The 17,011-nt window shown below is 61.6% G+C and overlaps 1 protein-coding gene and 1 long non-coding RNA gene across 11 annotated transcripts in view; one reads left to right on the top strand and one right to left on the bottom strand.

Annotated features, from left to right (window-relative positions):
• The window catches only part of NFIX (nuclear factor I X), a 96,694-nt gene that overhangs the window by 13,665 nt on the left and 66,018 nt on the right, over positions 1-17,011 (bottom strand). For 7 of the 8 annotated variants that reach the window (XM_081791773.1, XM_081791780.1, XM_081791779.1 and 4 more), the window contains exons 3-8: positions 7,738-7,800; positions 7,301-7,375; positions 6,812-6,932; positions 5,531-5,667; positions 2,548-2,670; positions 159-334 (exon numbers count right to left, since the gene is read on the bottom strand). In XM_081791773.1, coding sequence (XP_081647899.1) covers positions 159-334; positions 2,548-2,670; positions 5,531-5,667; positions 6,812-6,932; positions 7,301-7,375; positions 7,738-7,800 — 695 coding nt within the window. The remainder of the gene's footprint in view (positions 1-158; positions 335-2,547; positions 2,671-5,530; positions 5,668-6,811; positions 6,933-7,300; positions 7,376-7,737; positions 7,801-17,011) is intronic. The other variant, XM_081791778.1, reaches the window with a different exon arrangement.
• LOC145713314 (uncharacterized) lies at positions 2,166-5,536 on the top strand. Of its 3 annotated transcripts, none has more exons than XR_014136381.1 (4): positions 2,166-2,391; positions 2,768-2,935; positions 4,358-4,641; positions 4,949-5,536. It is a non-coding gene; the product is annotated as an uncharacterized LOC145713314 (long non-coding RNA). The 3 variants fall into 3 exon arrangements; XR_014136382.1 differs by having other exon boundaries at positions 2,169-2,391; positions 2,829-2,935; XR_014136380.1 differs by lacking the exon at positions 2,166-2,391 and having other exon boundaries at positions 2,658-2,935.

Below are 17,011 nucleotides of genomic sequence, written 5' to 3'. Positions count from 1 at the left end.
CAGATCCAGGAGATCGAGGCGTTTGGCGTTACTGGCTGTCTGCTGCTCCAGCCCCAGGAGGGCTCCTGGCTTCTGGACCCTCTCCCTGTGAGCCCCGAGACAGACGGACAGATGCAGAGATGAGCTGTGGTGGGGCTCCTGGGGCCCTCGGGACTCACCTGTCCGGTAGCCTGGCCCGAGCCGTCCGAGCACACAAACTGCACAAACTCCTTCAGCGAGTCCTGCCCGTGGTGGTGGTGGTAGCGGATGGTCGGGTGCGTGAAATACGGGCTCGACTGCTGGATGATGGACGTGGAGGGGAAGTGCAGCGCTGATGCTGTGGCCCGAGGGCTCCCTGCGTGTACATGAGCGGGAAGAAAAGGGCATCAGGGCCTAGGAGGCGGGTGGGGGGCCACGGTGGGTGACAGTGGGGGCGGGGGCCGCTGGTCAGACAGAGAGCACTGAGGAGCCAGAGGAAAGGGGAGACTGGGGTGGGAGCAGGGCCAGGACCAGGGTGAGGAGAGTGAGAGACTTAAGGCAGCGCCTACTAACTCAGCAACCGGGGTGAGGAACATTTTTTCAACGTTCTCCGTCTTCTTTATTTACGTAATCTCTGCACCCAACGTGGGCTTGAGCCCATGACCCCAGGATCGAGAGTCGCAGCTCTACTGACTGAGCCAGCCAGGTGCCCCGAGGTAAGTAACGTTTCCTTTTTAACTTGAGAGAGAGCGTGCCTGCTTGTGCAAGCACGACTGAGGGAGGTGCAGAGGGAGAGAGAGAATCCTAAGCAGGCCCCAGGCTCAGCGCAGAGCCCGACGCGGGGCTCGATCCCACGACCCTGCGATCACGACCTGAGCGGGAATCACGAGTCGGGAGGCTCAACCGACCGGGCCACCCAGGCGCCCATGAGGTAACTAACATTTCAATGCAATATTTTTAAAAAAGTCAAATTGGCAAACCAGGGCTAGTCAGCCAGCTGCCTGTCTTCGTAAATATTGATTAGAACCAGGGCTGGAGTTAGAGCGACACGAACAAAGCAGGACCGTGCAAGTACAAGGCCAGCCCCGTCTTTTCTTGAGAACGTTGATATCTGTTCGTCGCGTGTTTTTCTCACTGGTTCTAATTTTTAAAAATATGACACTACATTTCATGTGTCTCGACGGCTAGGGTTTCGGCTCCTCGTGACGTCCTGCATCCTGGTGAATGCCGCACTGGCTTCACCCCGGCCCAGGGCCCAGGTGGGAGCCTGGATGAGGGACAGAGGATGCCAACAGCTCCTGGTCTCTGGGTAGAGACAGGGCCCCTTGCCTGTGTAGGATGAGCCCTGGACACGCATACCCCCCTCCCCCCCCCCCCCCCCCCCCCCCGCTCCTGCATACAAATGACCGTGCATCTGGCCGAGGCGCCCAGGCCACGTTCTGGAGCGCTCAGCCCCAACCGTCCTCGCACACGCATACATACAACTCCCACCCCAGCGCAGGCCCCGGCTCTTCCCTGAGCCGAGTCCTCCCCCTCCAGTCTGTTTCCAATCAGCTCGCTCTTGCTCTCGGTTTCATTAGGGGGCTGAGGAAACTTGGCTTCTCTCTGGAGTTCATAAAAGCGGAGCCGAGCTGGGCCTGCCGCCCTCCCGCTGCCTGTACAGAGGGCCTGGGGTCCCCGCCCCCACCTTGCGGCCACCACACCCTGCCCCAGTGCAGGCTGCCTCTGGGCTCTCAGCCAGGAGGCCCTGAGGAGGAAGCCGGGAGGGTAAACCTCACTCTTCTCTGCGTCCTACAAAAGGGCCCACAAGACGGCGGGCGGGCGGGCGGGCGGACACGGGGCAGGGTCCTCTTTCTGCCAGAAGGTGACCAAGGGGGTGGGGGGCAAATGAGGAAGTGGCTAGGATGAGGACTCAGCTCCCACAACTCCCTGCCTGATTCCATCCCCTCGGGAACTCTGAGGTGTTCCCCCCACCCCCACCGAGCCCCCTCTCCCAAGACTGAAGCGAGACAGCCCCCCACAGCAGTGGGCCTGTTCCTCTCCCTGGAAGACAACCCAGGAGCCAGCCCAGCCCTTCGCTTTCGGAAAAGGGCAGGGAGGGCCTCAGAAGGGAGCCTGGCTTCCCTCAAGTGCTCCTGTCAATCTGTGCCCCCACACCGCCCTGGGCTGGTGCCGGGGACACCGGACCCCGACCCCGGGCTCAGCCAGCGGCCCGGAGAGAAGAGACAAAAGGGGGACCGAGGGAGGAGTCGGTGCTTCCCCAGCCGCCGCTGGCAGGAGGAAAGAACTGGGCAGGCGTAGGCCCGAGGCCTGGCGAGTCACGTGACAAGTCGCAGAGGGCCTCAGGACGGGCCCGTGTGGCACAGCACACACGTGCGCACACACCCAGGCACACACGCAAGCACACACGCGTGTGAGAAGCTTGGGAACAAGGTGAGGAGGTGCCGCCTGGGACGCAGGGCCCGTTCCCGTGCCCTCTGCCTACTCAGAGGGCCTGGGGCTGTCACTCGGGGTGGCCCTAGCTCCCTCACCTGGCCAGCTGGCCCACCGCCTCCCCCGCTGCCCCCCCTCGGGGCCCGCAGTTCTCACCTGGTCTGACTCCAGCAAGCACAGGCAGCGGGTGGTGAGTGAAAGCCATGCGCGGGGAGCTGCCCTGAGAGGAGAGGGCACTGCAGAAGTCCAGCTTTCCTGACTTCTTTAGAGAAGCCGGGCCTGGGGGGAGGAATCGGCAACACAGGGCAGGTTTAGCTGGGCTGGGGTGAGAGCAAGGGAGGGCGGGAAGCCAGCAGCTAGCTCCTTCTCTTCTCAGGCCCCCTCCCAGCTGCCCCTGCCCCACCACACCCCTTCCTGCCTCCTTTGCCCAATTCCAGCTCCGACTGGCCAGCTACTTCTGAAGGGAGAGGAAAAGGAGAGCCCTTGGGTGTGCTGGGGAGGGGACAAACCCGAGGGCCCATCTTGCTCTCTGCCGAGCGGATAAGTTCAGAGGGCACAGAATGAAGGGTGGGATGTGGCGGGGGCGGCGGGGGGGGGGGGGAGAAAGGTGTGCAGGAGGAGCCCTAGCGAGCTAGGTTCAGGGTGAAGGAGACCTCAAGGAAGCACGTGCCGGGGTCTACTCTGTGGGGCCCTGCAAGGGGGGAGGCTCTGGTAGGAAGAAGCCACCAGTCCTCAGGAGGGACCGAGGGGGTGATACCACACCCGACAAGAGAGTGGGGAAGGGGCTGGAGGGCCTGGGTGGGCCCTGGGGACAGAGCTGGACAGGAAAGGACTCCCCTGCCAGGGGGTCCAGAGGCTGGGCAGCCACAGGGAGGGACATTCCAAGGCTTTGCTCTGCTCCCGCTGCCAGAGATGGGATGGCATTCAGCGGGAACCGGGGCACAGAGCACACCCCATCAGAGCTCCGCCTGTAGGATCCTGATGATGCCAACCAAGTTCATCTCTGAGCCCGGGGGGGGCACGATGTCCAAATGGTGCTATGACACAGCAGGGCCCCTGGGCCAGGTCCTCCAGGGGAGTCTGTCTCCGGTCCTGGGCTGAGCCTTGAGGCCGTGCCCAGGGCTGGGGGTGAGGGGGTGGGGGGGGGGGGGCGGGTAAGATGGTGTGGAGACCTCCAGAGCTGCCACCTTTGAGGCAGAGAATCCGTTTGCATGGGGGGTGAGGGGGCTGCAGTCTTCACTGCAGGAAGGGTGGGGGGAAGGGCGAACTCCCAGCCGCCAGCAGAGGCGTTATCTGGCAGCAGCTGTGTGCCACCTGATAGCTGGCACAGTGAGGGGGTGGGGAGCACCCCCACCAGCTGTGCACAGCTGTCCCCGTGGCCGCACAGCGCCTCCCCAGCTGTTCCCTGTCCTGCAGCTGGGCTGCTTAATTGGCGATTTGTCGCAGCACGGGGAAACAACACAGCGGCGGGGGGGGGGGGGGGGGGGGGGCGGGCATGGAGGAAAAGAGGGGAAAGCGATGAGCCAGGGGTGCTGCAGGAGGATGTTGGGGGCCGTGCGCGGCAGGACAGCTAGAAGGAGCAGAAACGGCAGGCACCAGAGCAGACAGCTGAGAAAAGAGAGCGGGAGCCAGGGAGGGGACATCTCCTCGGGAACCAGGTCTGGGCAGAGGGACTTGGGGGGCTGAACCCCAGGAAACAGCTGTGGATGTGGCTCTCGAGGCACTTGAGTCCTTGAGGGGGCAGTCCCTTAACTGAGGCCCTGGCTGGGGAGTCTCCAGGGCCTTTTCAACCCCTTCTCTCTTCCCCCGGGGAAGTATCTGGGCTGTGTTGGCCCGGGCACCTGCTTGCCACGAGGGAACCCTGGGGGAGGCACCCAAAGGCCTGCCAGGGAGCTGTCCCACAGGGATGAGCTTCGCAGTGGTTACAGCCCGTACCCTCAGACCCTCCTCCCCTCCTCCCAGGGAGCTGAGAGCAGGAGCCTGTGTCTGGGCAGCGGGAAAGCAGGAGCGCCTCCCCGCCCTTCTGCCTCGCTTTCCCCCAGTTCCTACCCCTGCCCATCCACGTGGCCCATCTCTGTAGATGCACTTCTGGAAAACGCCAGGCAAAGGGACATCGGGTCAGACCCTTCTCTTCCGGCTTCGAGAGCAAAGCCCCAGGCCTGACCACAGCAGACGTGCCCCACGTACAACGCCCACACATGGGTCTCACTCTCTGGCCCCGAGAAACCCACACCTCGAGGACACACACAGGTTGTACCACCCGTGCGTCAGGCAGAAATAGCCTGCAGCCAGTCTCCTCATACATTTATATGTGATGCGCACACACACACACACACACACACACGGGAATACACATGCACACACTCTCCCTCCTTTCCATCTGGGCTCTCTGGGTCTGCTTATGCCTCCCGTCAAGACTAGAGGTGAAGGTGGGTGGGTTCACCAAGGAAGGGGTGGTTGGAGGCTATTGGGAGGACTGAGCGAGCTTCCTTTAGACCTCTGCCCTTCCCTACCTTTCCTGCTTGATTGGAAAATGACTCTGGTCATTCTTTCCTAGGCTCTGCTCCTCTCTGTGATGCTGGGCCCGTCAGACCAGTGGTTCTCAACTCAGGATGATCCTGGTCTCCTCTCCCCCTATGCCAGAGGATGTTCAGCAATGTCCAGACGTTTCTGGTCATTATACTTAGGGGAGGACGGGGGAGTTGCTACTGGCTGGCGGCTGGAGGCCAGAGCTGTGCTCCGTGCCCTGCAGGAGCACGTGCATGGGATGGCCCCACCACGGAGAATGACGTGGCCCCAAATGTCAACAGTGCCCGGACTGAGAAACTGCTTTAAACCATGAGGACCGCGGGAGCTAGGGCAACCCCTCCAGAGAAACGGCAGGAGACGGAGACCAAGGAGGCTCGAAGTCTGGGGCCTCTGCCTTCCTTCCACCACACCTGTGGGCTCTGCAGCCGAGTTAGCCGCAGCCCAGCTCCTCACCTCCACTCCCTCCTTTGGCCCGGTCTGCCCTCCTCCGGAAGATCAGGAGGTAGCGCCTCCCATGGCAGGGGAAGCAGAGGGAGGCTCGCCAGGTACACCGAGAGGGAAAAAGAGGCGCCAGCCGCCCCGCTCCGGGTTGGCCCTGCAGCACCCATACCTGCATCCACATCGTTGGGCCACCCACTGGACTGGCTGCTGCCAGCTGCTGGGGAGCGGCCTGTGCCAGGATAGAAGACATCATCGACGGGGCTCTCCATCTCGCTGTCATCGATGGACTTGGGGCGCTTGGTGGTGCTGGGGAAGAGGATCAGGCGGGACAAGGCAAGATTGAGGTACCGGCACCCGAACTGCTCCCCGGTTCGCGCCCGGTGACCCGCCGGGTGGGGAGCAGGCGCCTGATGACAGCAGCATTTCCAAGCGCTCGCTACGTGCCTTCCCCTGAGACCAGACGGGCCCTAGAGTCCCTGGGGACCCCGCAGGTCTGCTCCTCCTCCTCGAACCCCTTCTCAGCCCGTGATACCTTCATCCGCAAAACCCCCCTCACCTGCTTCTGTGGTCCCACCTTCTATTTCCCATCAGCCCCCAGGGCCAGGGCAAGTCGAGAGGCACTCGCCAGGGACAAAAATGCCAAGGGGTGCTACGGAATTCAGACATCAGGATACTGTGTTCTTTTATGTTAAAATATCACTAATACGAAAACATTATAACATCGTAGTGCGATACTTTAACAAATAAAAATAAATTCCCAAAACCTCACGATGAACCAAACGTTCAAGCTTTTTAAAAAAGCACAGGGTCCCTTCCTGCCCCCCAACAACTGGCCCTGACAAGGGCCGGATGTGCCCACCTCCCCAAAACCTCTCAGCTCCGTCCTGTCCTCTCATGCCACTCCCCCGCCCAACTGAGGCCCTCCCCTACTCCAGCCCGCTGGGAGGGCCTCTAACTGGCTGTCAGCCCCGCCCACACGTGCTGCAGCTAGGGGTACTTTCTAGAACACAAATCGCCAGCATCTCCTGCTTGAAACCTAAAACGCTTCAGTGGGTTTTACGTCTAAACACCTTCCGCTGGCCTCCAAAGCCCTCTTTGGGGGTCCCACCCGGACGTCTACCCTTGCCTGGGACAGAGGCTGCTTTACCTGGAGCACCCACCCCGTGCCTGTACCAGCCCCCGTATGTCTGGGCTCATGTCACTTGCCCAAGAGAGAGGCCTTCTCAGATCCCCACGGGGAGTGCCTTGTAGGCAGAGCCGTGCCCCGTTGGGGCTTCTGTCCCCAGCACCAAATGCCCAGCGACAGCACAAAGCAGGAAGCTCAGGGGGCTGGCGGCACGCTGGGCCCGGGGCTGCTCTGGAGTCAACACCCTCAACAAGGGGTGATAGCTGCCTGCAGCCCCCGAGACGGCCTGGGGATCGGAGGGGAGGGCCAGGGTCCTGGGCTCACCTGGTGGAAGGAGGGGAGGTGATGGACCGCCGCCCCAGGGTCACCTGGTTTATGTTGTAGTAGCTGGGACTCTCCAGGTCCGCCAGTGAGAAGTTGGGCCCTGATGCTGTGGCAACAGGAGCTGGGAAAAGGCGAGGAGGGGATGAGGTTTGGACGGTGTGGAAGGCTCAATGGGGCCTGTTTTGTTGTCACGAGCAGCTCCCCAGAAGCCTCCTCCTGGCTGGGGTGGGGGGGTGTCTTTGGGGAAGAGCCCTTGGTTATGATTTTGTTTTCCTCCAAAACAGTGGAGATTAGAGATAGGGCTCTCAGGGCACCTCTGCTCCACCTAGCCCAGTACCAATGGGCAGAGGGTCCCAGGAAATCCCGTCTGCCCCCTACTAGGACCCCACCAGCTGGGGGGGGGGGGGGGACACATGGGGTCCGAATCCCCCCTCCTTACACCCCCGGTCTGCTGAGCTCAGCCACGGCTGGAAGAAAGAACTCACTTACTCTGTGATACTCTCACCAGCTCCGTCACATTCCAGACCCCGGAAGTCACAAAACAGTCCTGGAAACTTAAGTGCCCTGAAGAGTGGAAAGGACAAGTGAGTGAGTCAGGCAAGGCTCGGAGGGGCTACCTGCCTGTCTCCCCAAAGCTCTCCCCACTCTTGCTGTGACTCGCTTCCTCCCAAGCCTCGTGTTCCAGACACAGGCTGGCCCTCAGGCCCTCACGTCCACACGGGGGACCGAGCATGCTTCAGGGGAGCCCCCACCCCCTTGGACATCAGCTGAAGTTCAGCTGAGGAACAGCTGAGTCGAGGGGAAGAAATGGGGGCAGACAGGAGGCCAGGCTGGCCAGGGTGTAGGAGGGCAGAGGAGGGCGAGGGGGGCAGGGCAGGCCCAAGAGGCCAGGCGTGGGCCAGCGGGAGTTGTGGAGGGGCACTGACCGTTGGGCAGTGGTTTGATGTCCGCATCTCCTTGCTGGTTTGAACTATCTGATTGTCCGGATTCTGCGGGAGACACAAAGGGGAGAGGAGGTCAGGATCGAGGCGCCCCACCAACGCCAGCCAAGGAGCTGCGCCTTCAGCCCTGCAAACACCTTCACAGCACCCTCTCCTCGGAGGGGCGCAGCCTGGGGAGACCTGGAGAGAGGAGGAAGAAAACGCTACTGACAGTGGAGCCAGACCATTCTCCGCGGCGGGGCATCCTGGGCACCGCAGGGTGTGTCTGGCAGGAGCCCTGGCCTCCACATTCTAGATTCGAGTAGCCCAGTGTGCCAACCAGAACTGCCCCCATGCACACTGCCCCGTGCGCCCCGGGGGGGCGAAGTCGCCCTCAAGTGGGCAGCGGTGGCTGAGAACCAGGGCAAGGAGGGTGCCCGTGAAAGAAGCCAGTGACCGCCTCTCTGCACAGCTGGGACGAACCCCAGGGTCCCCCATCCTCCGCTCAGCCCAAGCCCCCAGAGGAGCAGCCCCGTCCTTCTCTCACTTTATTAATTACAGCCATTCCTGTCAGCCTGAACCACCCCCACCTCACCTTTATGCTTACAGGCGGTGCCTGGCAACACAGAGGGGGGAGGCTTGCCCTAACGCTGTCGCCCGCTCTGTGCCAGCCTGTCTGGGCTGTCTCATGCCCCGGTGCCACAGCTGCTCAGAGGGAGCCCCGAGACAAGGGCCCATTGTGCGGTGGGAGCTCACAGAGGGCTGGGGCAGGGTGGAGTGTGTGTGTGAATATTTTGCTGAGCTTGGGAAAGCCCCCCCCACCCCCGCCCCCCCCACCCCCGCCCCCCCCCCAGGTCCTCAAAGCTTTGTGTGCCAGGGGCACAATGGGGACCTCCAGAATGCCTGCCCAGGCACGACAGCTGGCGAGAGGGTGGCAGAGGGGGGCCAGGGCAGGTTGTGGGGCAGGAGGAAGGCAGGCGTGGGGGTGGCATCAGAAAACCGTGCCCTGGTATTGGCCGGGGCTTTGCCCAGCTCTGGCCCTGCCTCCTGGGTCTCAACCACCGCCCCGAGGTCAGCCTGCTGGCCGGAGAGTCCACCCCTCGCTGGCCTCACAGCCAAGCTGTTCACACTGGGGAGTGACCAGCGAGGAAGTTCCCAAAGGGCAAGGTGTGGGCCCAAGAGATTGCAGCAGGGGGCCCTGCGGCCACTCGGGAGGGATAGAGAGTGACGGCCACAGGGGCTGGTAAGAACAGCATCCCTATGGGAGCGAAGGCCCAGCCTTGGCTCAGGCCAAGTTCTCGGCCACCTGCCTCAAGGTGACCAGTGGGAAAGGACAGGCTGCCTATAGGACAGGTTTAGGCCCCACTCCCCCCGATTCTTTACCTGTTCAATTTTTTTTTTTTCTCTAATTCCAAAAAAGAACAGTAAATCTTGTCACAAATCAAACACCCAGAGAGGTTCACAAGGGAAGTGCTAATGGCGGTCCTTCGCCCCACCCCCCTCCAGTTTGGGGTGCAGCCTTCCACGGTTCCCTTTGTGCTCACCCCTGTGGTGTGCGGAGGGGTGGCGAATCCTATCCCAGGCCGCCTCTTTGCCCGTGGTGCTCTCCGCTCTGGAGAGAATCCACAGGACCTCCCCCCACGCTCCCAGGAGGGCAACCTCTCTGTGCCACGGTGCCTTGTGGGTATGAATTTCGTCCTTCTCTCACCTTGGCCTCTTCCCGGCTACCTAGGTCTGGTTCCACCCCCAGCTTGTCCAGGAAGGAGCAGCTGAGGGGCTAAAGTCGTGGACACCCCACGCTAGGCCCTCCCTGGACCCTGAGCCTGCTTCCTCTCTCCTCCATTCAAAACTCAGGAAGGGCACAGCCAGGGGACCAGCATGTGGAGCCCACTGAGGGGCACATACTCTGCTGCCCTGGGGTGCCCGCTACCGACCCCACCCATCCTGGGACCAACTCGTTCCCCACCGGCCTTCCGGGGCCGGGTCGGTGGAGCTGGGGGAGACAGAGGAGTCCCCCCACGGGTGCGGTCCCGGGCCCCCTGAAAATGGCCACGTGGAGACAGAAAGCTGCGCGCATGCGCACACCCAGCCCAAGGACAGAAAGGCTAGAGAGAACCCGACAAAGAGATGGAGATGGGCCAGCGACTAAGGCAGAGACAAATGGGGCTCCAGGAGAGCGCGATAGGCAGGAAATCCTTCTGAACCAGGACACTGCCCCGAAACGTTATTGCTGTTATTACTATTAGCTTGATGTAAAGGAGCAAGCGGGAGCGAGGATCCAGCGCGGGCGAGGCCCGCTGCCACGCGCCTCCAGGCGCTGCTGGCAGCCATTTTAGCCCTTGGCAGCCATCTTACGGCTGGCGGCCCAGCCAGCGTCCCCACAATGCCACCCCCGCCGGCCCCCGGCATGCTCAGCTCGGCTCCAGGACAAAAGGCAGAAACACTGGAAATCTGGACCCAGGCTCGGAGGCTCAGGAGGCAGCCCTGCAGCAGGGGCAGCTTCAGCCAGGGCCCCACCGTCCTGCTCCAGCGGCACCCCCTTCACCCTCGGGGCCAGCACCCAGCAGAAGGAGAAGGGAGGGTTGAGGCAGGGGCCCTGGGGACGCCACGTGCTACTCAAAGGCAGCCGGAGCCCCCATGGGCCATCCCCGGGCCCGGGGGCTCAACTAGGACCCCTGCCCTGGCAGGACAGTAAGGGACACGAGGGGGGCAGGCCCTCGTCCACCCAGTGGGCTTAGGGGTGCGCCCTGGACGGACGGGGGCAGGGGACTGGCAGGAACCCATACAGCAGCCGTGGGGCCCAAACCGGCCACCGGGCCCTGGTGGACAGGCTTCTAGGGAGGGTAAGGAGAACCCCCCCACCTCCCGCCCCAGGAGTGGGAGCCAGCTGGGCCGGCCTCTGTGGGCTCTTTGGAGAGCCGCGCCTGGAGGTCGGGGCTTGCTCTAGACAACCCTCTGGGATCAGCCTAGCCCACCGGGGAGCACGCCAACCCAGCATCGTGACTCCCTTCCCTGTTGGGCTCCCTGGGGGAGGGGATAACCCCAGGCCTCAGGACAGACAGGAGGAAGGTCCCTTTATGACACCCCTCCCCACGCCCCGCCTCATGGCTGCTCAGCTTTTATCTGGCAGAATGGGGCTTATCAGAGCCACCAGCTGAACAAACATACAAATCCACGGTTAGTGAGAAAAAACCCTCTGCCTGAACTCTTTATCTCCTGTTCACAGGCCCCACGCACTGCCCCCTGCCAACAGCACAGGAGGAGACCTGACTGCTGCGCGGCGGGGGCTCCTGTCTCCGCTGCCCCCCCCCTTCTCCCCTCGCCCCCGACCCAGAACAGGGTGGCTCTCCCCTGGCAGTCCCTGCCGGGCGGGTTTGCATGGGAGCCCCCCTCCAGTGTCTGCTTTCTCGCCAGGGATAATGGGCCAGCTGGTGGCCTGTGGGCCAGTGGAGGGGCAGGGACAGTGTTGGCTAGCACAAGGCAGACAGGTGCCCAGCTCCATCTTTTATCCTCCCTCCCCCAACCACCCGGCCCACGCCCCCCTCCCCCCGCCCGCCCCCAGAGGCTGTTACTCTGGTTCCCCGGGCTTCCCGGGCCACATCCCCTGGAAGCCTCTGTGGCCTCGGCTCTCCTCAGCCTGGCTGCCAGAGCAGTGGGGACCCTAGGTACACACCTCCAGTTCAGGGCCACCCTGACCAAGGTCAGCAAAGCAACCCTCACCCCGCTGCCTACCCCTCTCTTCAGAGACAACTGCTGCCTTCACATCCTAGAGACCGGAGAGGGGACGCAGCAGCCGGGGGGGGGGGGGGGGGGGCACCACTACCCGCTCTTGGCCTTGACACAGCTCAACCTTCCCCTCTTTCCTGGCGCTGGGACCAAAGAGCACCTTCCCTGGTTTGAAGCTTTCTCACATGAGGCCTATCAAATATAGCCTCCTAGGAACAGTCCAGCCACTGTGTCTGATGCCCTGGGATGCACGCCCTGGGCAGGCAGGCATCAGGGTCCCTGAGCCCGGGGCCAGGTTTGGGGACGGAGAGAATCTCAGAGCCCACAGCTTATTCTTCATGCTGCCGAGGGTCACGCCAGCTCATGTCACCCACAGGAGCATGCTCTGCTGACTGCCCTCTGCTTGGAACCTGGGCTTCTCGTGTGATCCACACCTTTGAGGGAGAGGCCACCTGCCAGTAGTGCCTTAGGGCTCTGGCCGCTGTGGAGGCTTCCAGAAGGGAGGATTATGCAGAGGCAGGTGACAGATCTGGACTCTTGTCTCAGCATGGCTCCTGGGTCTGGGGCTACTCCCCATTCGTCTGCACACCTGTCATCGGTCACCCCCCTGCATCAATGGCTTGTGGCCTCCTGCAAATACCCGGACCTGGGCCAAGCTCGGCCAACAGTTGGCAGGCAGTGTGGACCCCTCTCTTCCTTAGGTCCCTTCACATCCCCTGGAACAGCCACGAAGCTCCCCCTCCAGCACTGCCTCTCTCAACCCTCCACCAGCCCTTCTCAGCCCTTGAAGCCCCACTACTTTCTTTATGGAGCTCTTCACCTTTCCTTTTGGAATCCCATTTCTGATCTCCTTTTTCTCTGCCTTGGCTCCGACCTCCTCTCTGTCCTTCCTTCTCCTTCATTTTCCCTCTCTCCCGCTCTCTTTCCTCTCCTGACCTTGCCGGTTCTGTGTGTGTGTGTGTGTGTGTGTGTATCCAAAAGGGACACTTCACTGGAGCTCTGGAGGGGAAGCTCCAGCAGCCAGGAAGAGCCCAGTGTTGCATCCGAACCCCAGTTGACAGCATGTTATATATATATATGTATAGATATTTCCACTCACAGACGGGGAGATATTTACGGCTCCCGCTAGGTGAAGGACGAATTCCTGCTCGCTGCAGGGAACGCTCTGCCTCAGCTCCCACCCGAAACAAACTCTCTCCGCGAAAGGGGCCACATGCAACTTGCTGGCCGGCTGCCTCCACGCACATCACTGACAGAGTGAGTTCTTAGGTGGCCAAGAGGGGCGGAAAGACCCAGCTCAACCACACCCACAACGTGCGTATACTGAGGCAAGCGCAGTCAAACGCGCACGCGCTTGGACACGCAGCCAGCGATTTCCTGCTGCCCCGAAGGGGTAGGAGCAGACGATGCACGCAGAGCCGTGGTCCCACTGGGCACAGCATGTTCAGTGCTAAGCACTGGGCCAGACAGGAAGCCACCTCTAGCTCGGCCGGACCTCTGACCTTTGGGGGCTAGCGAGGACAACCCCCGGAGTTTGCAGTTTGCTTGCCCCTCCCCGGGCTTTCTCCAGGTCTGGGGTTCGGGAAGCAGGCGGGAGCGTGCGCTGTTCTGGGGGTCCTCTGAAGGGCCGATGCAATTCAGGAGCTGATCCTGGCCCTCCCCAGTGTGACACTCCCCTCCCCCTCCCTGGCTCCCCCTCTTCTGCGATTCCGGAGGAGCATCCAGGGCACTGGAAACCCAATCTCAAGGGGAGCCAGAGGCTTGGCCTGCGGCAATCAGAGCCGGAGAATGTAACTATTGTGCCTCTTGAAACCTAAGTCTGAGAATCTGAGACACCCTGAGGAGGGGAGCAGTGGACGGATGGGGGGCTAGGGAGACGGGTCACAGAGGGGTTCTCCCCATCTCTGCAAACAGGAGACCCAGGGACGGAGGAAGTCCTTGAGAGGGCAGGGCAGCCAGAGGGCAAAGAGGGGAGGGGCTCGGCCTGGGCCCGGCCCAGGGGGCTTCTAGGATCTTTCCTTCCTTCTTTCCACTCTGTGCTCCACCCCCAGCTTCATGCCTACACACGGGCCCTGGAGCCATCCTGAGGTTTATCCCTCTTCTGTCACCCCTAGAGCCCCACGTGGCGGGGACAGGGGCATGACCAGGAAGCACAGCCCCGAAGATCTGGGCAGGGGTGTGGCCAGGGGCAGGATAGGCACACACGTCACCCCCTCATTACCTTCCTCTCTCCTTTCCTCACTCCCCCTCTACTCATGGATCTGAAGGGGCTTGAGCCTTTGACCTGAGTCACCTGTGCAGGGGAGGGAGGTGGCGTGCCAGTCACACCTGCGTAGGCTAGACCTGCTCTGGCTGCCCCTGAGGCCTGAGCTCAAGAAGGCCATGAAGGGAGGATGGGGCAGGGACAACAGATCAGGCCGCAGGGAACATCTGGATGGGACACTGCAGTCGCAGGCCCTGGCCCTGGAGGCAAGCACGACCGTTCCCACCTCCACCCACCCTGCCTCCACCAGTGCCATCTGTGGTCCTCCCCTGGCGTGAGCTGCTCAGCGTCTCTGCCCCACACCCGACGGGAGAACCTTCCTTGGCATTGCCCCCAGCCCAGGGAGAACTAGAGACGCGACCCGGTCACTGAAGCCCAAGGGAACTGGGTGCCCGACTGCTTATTCCCATGAGAGGACAGACAGCGGCCCATAAAGGAGACAGGAGGAAGGATACACCTTGGTGCAGAGCACAACACCCAGCAGGTGGATGGAGGGGCAAAGGCCAGGTCCATCTGCGAGTCGGGGGCCTCTCCACGCCCAGCCCGGCAGGCAGCCCTGGGGGATGCGGGCGGACCCACGGGCTCCTCCCGGGTCCCCCCTTTGCAGGGGACTCAGCACCGACCTGCAAGACCTCAGACGTCAGTGCTCCGTGGCTCTCTCTGAACAAGCCGACCCCGTGCCTTGCAGTAACACCATCTGGGGTGTTCCAGAGGTGCCCAGGGGCCAGCAAATCCCATCAGATCAGAATTCCTGTCAGACAGGGATTGGGGGTGAAGTGGCCACTACTGAAGAAGCCAAAGGAAGGGGTCTTTGGGGAGGAGGGAGGAGGGAGGCAGGAGGTGGGAGCACCCCCACCCCGGGCCCTGGCCCACCTTTGCCCAGAGCCTGCCCTTGGCCTATCCAGGGGAGATGTCCTTGGTCTGGACCCCGTGTCTGCTCTAAGGGGGGGGGGGGGCCTCACCCCAGCACAGGGAGGGCAGAGGGGGATAGAGGTGGATAACCAGCGACAGTGGAAATTCCTCTCGAGTTCACATCCATGCTCTAGAATCTACCAGCGCAGTGACCTTGGCCAAGTTCTGAGCTGTTTCTTCCTCTGTTAAATGCAGGTGCTACCCACCACCCAGGGTTCCTGGGCGAGGAAAATGAGAAAACAGGTAAAAGGTGCTTCACCTCCATGAGCTGAAACTGCTCCTCCTTCTCCCACTCTGCTCACAGGCTGCTTCGTGGGGGAGTGTGGCTGGCCCTCAGCTCCCTGCCCTCAGGCGTGCATACTCTTTATGACACCCTGAGCATGCCCTAGATTACTATTTTTCGGTGTCTTGCCCCAGAGAACAGAGCCAGTAAGCTGAGGGGCTCCCTCAGGGCCTGGCCCATGACGATCTGCAAAGAGGCGCAGAGAGGTTTGTCTGGAAATGAAAGAGCGGGATGCTTTCTACAGGCGTGTCCCTCCCCAAAGTCAGTGGTCACGGTAAATGGGTCTCTGGATGGCCACCACACTGGAAATCCCCTTACCCGGGGGATGCGTAAGGGCAACAGGGAAGGGGGAGAAAATGCTTGTGCCCCGGATTCTGAGGACGCTGGGCCCTAGGCCCTGCCTATGCTAGCCCAGCGGTAAGGGTATAGAGAGCTGAGGACACCAGAAGCATAGGTGCTGCCCCAACGGGTGCCCAGCTGCCTCTCCTGGGAGCGCCGGCTGGTGCCACGGCTCAACCAGCAGCTCGAGCCAACATTTCCAAGAGGGCCTGGGGCCAGGAGTCATGTAATAGTGGGGTCCAGAAGAGTGGCCCCCAGCCCCTAAAGCTTCTGTCCCCTCCTCAGCCTGACAGACAGAAACTGACAGTGGGCCCAGCACACCAAGAAAAGATGGGCCCTGTGGAGGGTGTCCCCCCATCCAGGCTAGGGGCACGCGGAGCTGCTCCCCCACCCCCACCCGCTCTATTTCCAGCGTTGCCCTTTCTGGCCCTGTAAACTGCCCAGGCCTGGCCAGACAACTGCCCCCACCTCCAGCTGCTCTTAGGACTATTAATAGTGTCCCCACCTCCCAGGGTCAGGCATCACCCTCCCCCCATCCCCCAAATACACTTGTCCTTGGTCTAATTATTTGTTAAGGCACAGAGTCCTCTGGGCGCTAATGCCAACCAGGGATGAGAAGTGGGGGGGGGGGGGGCGCAGAAGCTCTGGAGGGACACATCTGGCACAAGTGGGAGTTTGGGGAAAGGAGGGAAGGAATCATTGAGCCCCCGAGCAAGAGAATGACAAGAAGACAACATGAAAACTAAAAGAGAAAGAGGCCAAGACAGCACATCAGAACCAAAGCAAAGTGGTTCAAAACAAGGCTGCCATAGAAAGAAATCAGAGAAGGAGAAGGTTCCAAGAGGGAGGAAAGAGGGAAGAAAGCAGAGAGAGAAAGAGAAAGGAAAGGAGGAAATGACTCCTTTAAAAAAAAAACAAAACAAAAACACAGAAGGGGAGAAAACTTTCCTGAAAATACTCAGGAGTGGCTTCCTAAGCACAGTTGTGCTGCAGCCAGCCGTTGGCTGCCGAGGGCACTCATCAGGGTGAGGGCCTGGAGAGCCCCCAGGCCAAGGAGCCTCTACCCACACACCCTTGCAATGTGCTGGGGAAGGGAGGGGAAGCAAAGAATGAGAAGAAGGGGCAGAAAAAAGGAGCAACTGACCAGGAAAAGAAGGTGGCAGAAGTGAGTCCCCACAGAGAGGAAAGGTACCCTCGGCCCTGGGCAGGGGAAGCCTCCCACACATGGAGCTTCCTTACCTATGGAAAGACGGACAGACTGGCCAGGAGACGGCAAGGATGGGGCAACATGAGGGCTCCCTGGCCTCCTTGGGCTCCATGCTACCACTCCCGTCGTGGCCATGAGCACGGTCTTACCCCACCTGCCCCCCCCTTCCCTAAGGAGAATCCCGGGGGCCTGGGAAGGAGAACCCACCTAAGCGACAGCCGACAGCCAGCCGAGGCCACCTGCCTCCTACCCTCAGGCACTCTAATTTCCTCAGCCCCCTAAGGGGCAGCACCTGACATTCAGGCTAAAGGAGCCTCTTTACCAAGGGCTTGCCTTCTGCGGGAAGACAGACTTGGGTTCACGGAAGGGCAACAAACACAAACCTGTGCCACAATCAAAGGTCTAAGTGGAGGACTGCTGCCTGGAGGCTGGAGGCCAAGTAGCCCTTCCTTCAAATCCCATCCACACTGGGAGCCTCTGGCTGGGCCAGGGCTGGAAGAGTGGAAAACTCTGGCTTTGGAGGGCTCAAGAGCCCTAAGGACTTGGCCAC

Source organism: Panthera onca, chromosome A2, assembly GCF_046562875.1.
Source record: "Panthera onca isolate mPanOnc1 chromosome A2, mPanOnc1 haplotype 2, whole genome shotgun sequence".
NCBI classification, from domain to species: Eukaryota; Metazoa; Chordata; class Mammalia; order Carnivora; family Felidae; genus Panthera; species Panthera onca.
Note: the sequence above shows the minus strand (reverse complement) of the source record. Positions and strands in the feature narration are given on the sequence as shown.